The sequence below is a fragment of the Mus caroli genome, chromosome 9 (genome assembly GCF_900094665.2).
Source record: "Mus caroli chromosome 9, CAROLI_EIJ_v1.1, whole genome shotgun sequence".
Taxonomy (NCBI): domain Eukaryota; kingdom Metazoa; phylum Chordata; class Mammalia; order Rodentia; family Muridae; genus Mus; species Mus caroli.
Genome location: NC_034578.1, coordinates 95131499 through 95139745, shown reverse-complemented (window position 1 = coordinate 95139745; position 8247 = coordinate 95131499). Strand labels below are relative to the sequence as shown.

Here is an 8247-nt window from a genome sequence, read left to right as displayed (position 1 = left end):
GCCCTGCCTTCTCTGCCTGCCTGCCTGCCCTGCCTGCCTGCCTGCCTGCCCTGCCTGCCTGCCTGCCTGCCCTGCCTGCCCTGCCTTCTCTGCCTGCACTGCCTGTCCTGCCTGCCCTGCCTTCTCTGCCTGCACTGCCTGTCCTGCCTGCCCTGCCTGTCCTGTGTGCCTGCTGCTGCAATGACCCGGATTCGCATAACTCCCAGCAAAACTCCCCCCCGTTAGAACAATCCCTGCATACACCAGAGAACTTGACAAACACTCAGGGTTGGGAGTCACTTGTAAGAGAAGCGTTAAGTGACTTTCAGAAGTGGTTACAGCCACTTTGCCACACCTCTGGGTACAAACTTGGTGGCGATGCCTCTTCTCCCCCACAAAAGCACCGTGTTGTAGAAGACCGAGACGCTAGTCCTGAGACCCATTTCATCTACCTGCCCGTCTGAGAAATCTGTGTCTTAAAAGCCCCTAGGACTGGGGTTGGGCTGCACTCTTGGATGATTCTCAGTGACAGAGTACATTTATAAGAGAATTTCTCTGTGCCTCAGTCTTTGAGAGGCAGTTTATATTGGCCCCGAGTGAAGAAAGAAACCCCGGGGGCCCTGTGGATTGTCTCCTGTGACTCTCAGTGTCGACGGATGAGATCCGGCATTGGTCTAATCCTGTTGAAGGGAGAGAGCCAATGAACACATTGGTAAGGGCTCGATGTTCTTCCACCCAGGTGGAAGGTACAACTTGCCCATCATAGAAGAGATCTTTCCAATAGGTTCTGGCTGGCTTCAACCTGGTTCAGGTGTAGTAGAGAACACTGCCAGCCTGGTCTTTAGAATGAGTTCTAGGACAGCCAGGGCTGTGAGAAACCCTGTCTCGAAAACAAAAAGAAACAAACAAACAAACAAAAAAGAGTATACTGAGTTCTCTGTGCCCTTTAAAAAACTAAAAACAAAGTTATCAGTGCATAGGCAGGAATTCTTGGGACAAGGAAAGTCTTCAGCTCCTTCCTGTTAGGTTCAATGGAAACTCCACATGCCCAGACTCCAAAAGGCAAGCCAAATACCCAAAACTTGGAGCTCCAATCGGGCTATAGGAGGATTTTTGGTGGTTAGATAAAAGCCAGCATTTCCTAGGAACTTACAAGGCTGGTTTCCATATGCCAAAAGGAGTCACTTCCCTTCCCTCTGGCAGAAGGGACATATGGCTACCTGTGGTATCTATCAGCATATCAGAACGCATGCAGACCTCCAGTCTCCCTGGGTTCAAACTTGACCACAAGCAACTGTTACACATTTTTAAGTCCATGCTAGCATCCCAGCCCTTCCCACCCCTCCTCTACTCTAAATCCCTGCAGCTCCCAGGCTTCTGTCTCCCCAGCTACTGTCTTTATAAACCTGCCTTTCTCTCTGGTTTTCACTAAGCTCTGACTCCTGGTAGTTTCAGTATGGGTTTTCTCCCCCCTATGATATTCCCTCTTTTGCAGATAGCCCTAGCCATGTCCTGTCTGATAGCCATGTTCAATCCATTTCTTTTTCTTCTATCTGGACTCTCTCAAATGCCTCTGGCTGTTCTCTCTCTCTGATTCTCTTCCTCCGTCTCTGTCTCTGTCTCTGTCTCTGTCTCTGTGTCTCCATCTCTCTGTCTTTCTCTCTGTCTCTCTCATCTACAATAAAAACCTTCCCCTTAACCATATCAGGGAGCAGTCATATCATCAGTTTACACATCTCCCAAGTTGAGCTTCTATGAGTCTACCTACAGAAAGAGAGAGTGTGAAGTCTTGGTGGTGGTAGCTCTGGACCTTCTGTGAGCTAAGGCCTAAGCCTGACGACTGGTAGCCATGAGCCTCCTCCACCTCTGCCCTGTGGCTATGCCCACAGGTGATTGGTGTTTCCAGTCATCCTGAGCACAATCTGAAGTCACTATGCTCCTTGTCCCCTGTAACCAGATGGAGCACTAAGGAAACTCTGGTCCCGCCTGGACAAGGCAGCCTCAGCGTCTGGCTCTCGGTATTTTCTCTTTGAGTTTGAGTAAGTCGTTGTTTATGCGTTTGTTGGTTTTTTTTTTTTTTTTTTGGTTTTTCGAGACAGGGTTTNTCTGTGTAGCCCTGGCTGTCCTGGCACACTTTGTAGACCAGGCTGGCCTCGAACTCAGAAATCCGCCTGCCTCTGCCTCCCGAGTGCTGGGATTAAAGGCGTGCGCCACCACGCCCGGCTTGCGTTTGTTGGTTTTAAACTGCCTACTTAGAAGGGATACTTTGGTTATCTGTGGTTCTCATGTTCCCTTCCCCTACTCCTTTTTAGAGCTGAGGACAGAACCCAGGACCTTAGCCTAGCTAGGCAAGTGCTCTACCACTGAGATAAATCCTCAATCCCAGAAATCCATTTTAAAATTAGCTAATACATAACTATTTCAGAGAACATTTGTATTTCAAAATAATCATGTTCTATATAATGAATATATACGATATTTTCTATATTTTTTTTATTTAAAACTATGGTTCTGAGTCAGGCAGTGGTGGCAAACTTCTTTAATTCCAACACTTGGGAGGCAGAGGCAGAGACAGGTGGTTCTCCGAGTTCAGGGCCAGCCTGATCTACAAAGCAAAGCAAGTTCCAGGACAAGACAGCCAGTGTTACACAGAGAAACCCTCCCTTGAAAAACCATTAAAAAAAAAAAAAAAGAGGTTCTGGAGGGATGGCTAAGAGTGTACTGCTCTTTCAGGGGACCCAAATTCAGTTCCTATAACCCATATCAGGCAGCTCACAGTTCTCTGTAACTCCAGTTCCAGGGAGCATCTGACACTTCTGACCTCCTTGGGTACCTACACTACATGCCCATTCTAACACACACACACACACACACAATTTATAAAAAATGTTAAAATTCTTTTTATCAGTGCTCTACAAGAGCAGCAAGCACTCTTTTTTTTTTGGGGGGGGGTTGGTTTTTCGAGGCAGGGTTTCTCTGTGTAGCCCTGGCTGTCCTGGAACTCACTTTGTAGACCAGGCTGGCCTCGAACTCAGAAATCCACTTGCCTCTGCCTCCCAAATGCTGGGATTAAAGGCGTGCACCACCACGACCAGCTTGCATCAAGCACTAACTGCTGAACCTTTTCTCCTCGCCATAAAAAATAAATAAATCTTTAAATTTAAAGAATTTAAATTTAAATAAAACAAAGTCGCATGAGAAACAAAACCCGGAGATTTTAACATCTGGACATAGAATCATTTCTGTGGTCTATTGACAAGGGCTGGTACTGCAATGGCAGGAAAGTATAGATTACTGCTTCTCAGGTTACAGGGCTCCATACACTGGTTGACTGGTTGTCACTGGATTCCATCAAGAGCAGCTGAAGCATAGACGTTTAAAAAGGAAAGAAAGGGGACTCAGGCAAGAGCCAGAGACTTGTTCCAGAGACCAGAAATACCATTAGATTTCAGAGCTGAACACTAAGTTGGAGTGTACCTAGTAGCGCCCCTAGTGGAGAGGCAGGTGAAATGCATAAGAACCCCCTTCACGGTCTCTAAGGGTTATTTCCAGCTGCTGCTTTTTGACAGGGGTTTTGACTTTTGACAATCTTCCCGCTGGGCTTTGAATTAACTTTTTCTATGGAAGACATTGTGCCCTGTGGTCAGTCTGATCCCAGGTAGGGAGGGTAAAGTTATGTGAATCCCCATCCCCACCCCTCCAACTCCTCTAAGCCCTCCCCAGGGACCCACATCCCCACAAGCCCAGGGGTTTGTTAACCAGTGATAGGGAGTTTACCTGGCATGTCCTGGGTTTGCAAAAACAGTCGGGTCTGGTGGCCCTCACTGTAATCCCAGTGCATTGGGTTGGGGGTGTTAGCCAGGAAGGTTTCAAATTCAAGGCTAGCTTGAGCTAACTTTAGTGAGGAAAAAATAAAAAGGTTTAGACAGAGTAGGCCTTGGTCTCTTTCCCTAGAGTCCTCAGTTGTGATTGCTAGCTTCTTAGAAACATTCATGGGGAATTTTATTTTTTAAGAGTTTTTAATTTTTATTTTATGTGTAAGAGTTTTGTCTGCATGTATGGCTGTCCACCACGTGTAAGCCTGGCACCCTTACAGGCAAAGAGGGAGTTAGCTACTCTGGAATTTTACATACAGTTGTGAGTCACCATGTGAATGCTGGGAATCAAACCTTGGACCTGTACAAGAACATCAAGTGCCCATGACCACTGACCGCTTCTCCAGGCCTGTCATGCAGTATTTTAAAATGGCTTGGTAACAAAGCTAAATCCAATTTGTTTTTAAACCTAGTACATTCCCTAGACAATCAAGAATTGTAATCTACTGATACAATTTAAACTGTATATGCGTTGTTCTGCTTAGCACGGTAACATCTTTATCCCTAGGCACATGACTACAAAACTGCAAAGGTGTTGAGCAAGGTGTATTTCTAAGTTTTCTTTCCTACAACTTTTGGACATTCTTTTTTAAAGATTTATTTATTTATTCTATGTAAGTACACTGTAGCTGTCTTCAGACACTCCAGAAGAGAGCACCAGATCTCATTACGGATGGTTGTGAGCCACCATGTGGTTGCTGGGAATTGAACTCAGGACCTTCAGAAGATCAGTCAGTGCTCCTAACCGCAGAGCCATCTCTCCAGCCCCTTGGACATTTTAAAATCTGTATTATTGATGATGCTGACAATGACAACGACGATGATTAGAGACAAAGTACCTGTATCCCAGAATTCCTCCCACCTCTACCTGCCAAATGCTGGAGTTACACAAGGCCCAGTCAGTGTATGGCATGCTAGGGATTAACAGCAGCCCCAGCCCACATCCCTTAAATTGTATCTTATTTTTCTGGGGTATAGTAATGCTTATATTGACTCTAGTCTGGATGTTGTGTTTTCTACATGAAATACCAGGCCACCCACATGCAGATCTCCTCAGCATCCCTATGCCTGCCTTGCTCGCTCTTTCCAATACATTTTGGATTGCAGTGGAGGCAGGTGTCTTTGTCTTGTTCCTTGGCTTTGATAAATGCTTACATTTCCACAGCGAGCCAGATGGTAGGCTTTAATTTAATTTTCTTCATCTATGGAAATCATCATGGCTTGCTCTTAGATCTATTATTTCCACTGTATGAAGTCTCCATAGCATTGAACCATCTCTACTGTCTGGCTCATGCCACATCATCTTTAAATGTGCTATATGTCTTTAAATTTTTATTGTTTTATGTATATACCCATACATGTATTTGTCTGCATGTATGTCTGTGTGCCATGTGTACAAAAGATTCCCAAGGGGACCAGAAGAGGGTGTCAGAGCCCTAGAACTGGAATTAAGACAGTTGTGAGCCACCACCATGTGGAAGCTAAGAATGGAACCAAGGTCTTCCACTCAGTGGAGCTGAGCCATCTCTCCAGCCCCAAGGCTTCTTGATATTTTGTGAGACTGATGTTTCTTTGTATCTATTTTAGATTTGGCATCAGTGCTACATTTGCTTCACAAAAAGAAGTTATTCTTTTCTATATTTTGGAACATCACCTGAGAGATTATCTGGCTTTAAAAGCTAGGTAGTTTCCTCCTGAAACTATGCCGCAGGGCATGGACTTATTCCAGAAAGCAATCTGCATGTACACACCATAAAGAGCTCACAGGGCACACGCTCCTAAGGGTTCTGAGTTAAGCCCCAAGCCCAGCTGGCACCCGGAGGAACGCAGGATACCACCTGCAGGTACTAACCACCACGCATCCGCGGGAGTGTCCAAACAGGCGTTCCAAGAAGCACTAACAAGGGAACAGTGCAGGCATTAAGGAGACATAGACACCGTAGATGTCGGGGACAGGAACTGACCACAGGAGGGAGGCTACGTTCTGGAATGTCTGCTCCATCTGTATGTAGCCTTCTGGCTGGAGGTGAGATACAGTATGGCTTATTCCTCTTAGGATGTGAACCCGCTCTGGTCTCAGATTGCCCACCACCTGGCTAGAACATAACTAAAGGACTCCTCTTGTCTCTGCCCACTGCCTTTGTGAAAACAGGCAGCTCAAGCTGTTATTCGGGTTACAAAGCAACCAGGTACTTTATGGGAATCATTTTCTGGTAAATTTCTTTGTGAAAATACATTTGATCCATTTCAACCACAATTGGCATCAATAAATTCTGTTTCTAAGAAATTCCAACCAACCATACATTTTACCAAGCTTTTACAGTGTTATAAAAATAACATTTTTTGCATCTTTCTAATTACATACTTTTTTTTTGGAGACACTGTCTCTCTACATAGCCCTGGCTGACCTGGAACCCACTTTGTAAATCAGGTTCACGTTAGAGGTCCACCTGCCTGTTATCCTGAGTGTTAGGACTAAGCGTCTGGCCCACCAGGCACAGCTTGTATTTGCAGACTTTCTAGAGCATTGTTTGTTTTTATAATCAACACTTACTAATACTAGTATAATACTTTCTGCTGTAAGGTATTTTCAGAGGAGCTCAATACTCCAAATTACCTCAAGCATGCACGTCTTCTTTTCCTCGTTAAAAAGACTTTTCTGGGGGAAAACCACAATCTGGAGTTGTGAAATTCAAAAGAGTAGGGGAAATTCAGTTTCAGATACCTATGTAAATAAGAAAATAATCTTTTAAAGTGAAAAGAAACCGGAAGGAAACAAAAGCCTCAAAGCCGCCAAGCTTCCTGAAGTCAAATGCTGACAAGATGGAGGTTCAGGTCTTCCCTAAACTAGTGCCTGGATGAGGACTGGTGTGGGATGATGAGAACAGACCCTGAGACCCCAGGATTCCTCTTCCCAGGGCCAGGGCCATCTCCCCAGGCAGCCCCGGTGCTGTGACTCCAGACAAGGGTTTGTCCACATGGATCTCTGAAAAGACTTCACTACCATCCATCGATCTATCATGTGGCAGGATGGACAGCATTTATACACTCTTGTTAGATGTAATTAACATTGAATAATTACATATTAATATAATATCATTTAATATTAAACTGTACAATACCAAGATAACTTGAATATAGGTACCAAAGTTACATAAAAATTCAGTAAAAATGTAATATACAAGAGCCAATAGGATAATTTCAGCAATTAAGTGGCATTTAATGTATTTACAAAATCTTTATAGTCCCATCTTAGAGAACAGTGTTTCTCAAAATTCATGTGTAGTAAGTGCTGAAAACTATGGAAGTGAATGTCTTAAAAACGGTCATCAATCAAATATCATATGAAATTTTAATCAGTCTATATCTGAATCATATAAACATACATCTAAATACAGAGCTTATAACCAAAATTCCATCATTTCATTATTACAAAGTCCAGTAATAAATCAGAAATTCTGCCCTAAAAACAGGGTCTGGAAATCCCACCCCTCTATTTATCCCAGTCCAGCCTCTGTCTCACTCGGCATTAGCATCCTCATCATCTGCTGCAGCGTAGATGGCTTGGTTCCTCCGCTTTATTTTCTTCCTTTGTTCAGGTTCGTGCTCATCACTGAGCCTCTTCAGAGGAAACTTAGCCAAGTCCTGTTCATCCCCAGACCCCACCGTCTCACCAGATTTCCCCTCTCCACTAGCTGGAGAGCGGGATGCATCGTCAGAGGACACAAACATGGAACTTGGTAAGTTCCTGACGTCAGAAAAGCTTGTAGAGAGGTCAGAAGAAGGTTCCACAGAAGGTGTGTTCATGTCACTGTGAGCGCTTACAGCTTCCTCCTCCTCCTCCTGCTCCTCCTCCTCATCCAGCAGTATTTCATCTGGATTAATGGAGGAGAGGGCCGACGTGTCTGTGTTGTACTCACTCCGGTCCTCTTCAGACTCCTCAGACCCCGGATCACCCTGCTGCTCATATTCACCACACTGATGATGCTCTTCCTCTCTGGCCTTCTGAATCATGACATTAATGTCTGTGATGCCGAGCTGGGCACAGAACTCAGTAGTCTGTGGATTGATCCTGTGAACCAGCTTCACTTGTGTCTGTGGCTTACTGGGATCATAACAAGCAGCTGTCATGCTGAAGTTACAGGGGACTTTCGGGTCATGTTTCAATTTTTCCATTACTTCTTTCATAGTTTCTTCCGTTGCACTATAATCCCACCTGTAACAATCAGAGCAGCTGGTTTATACAAGGTATTACCTTCAAACAATAAGCAATGAAACCCAAGTATGGACTCCAGATACAAGGAGTAAAAAGAAATGTTAAAAATTCTAGGGCTGGTGAGATGGCTCAGTGGGTAAGAGCACCCGACTGCTCTTCCGAAGGTCCAGAGTTCAA

General features: G+C 44.7%; 1 protein-coding gene across 2 annotated transcripts in view; it reads right to left on the bottom strand.

Moving 5' to 3' along the window:
* Positions 1-6395: 6395 nt before the first annotated feature.
* The window catches only part of Dbr1 (debranching RNA lariats 1), a 10731-nt gene continuing 8879 nt past the window's right edge, over positions 6396-8247 (bottom strand). Inside the window, exon 7 of one of the 2 annotated variants that reach the window (XM_029481060.1) lies at positions 6396-8070. In XM_029481060.1, the coding sequence (XP_029336920.1) occupies positions 7374-8070 (697 nt within the window). In that variant the 3' untranslated portion in view covers positions 6396-7373. The remainder of the gene's footprint in view (positions 8071-8247) is intronic. The other variant, XM_021172483.1, reaches the window with a different exon arrangement.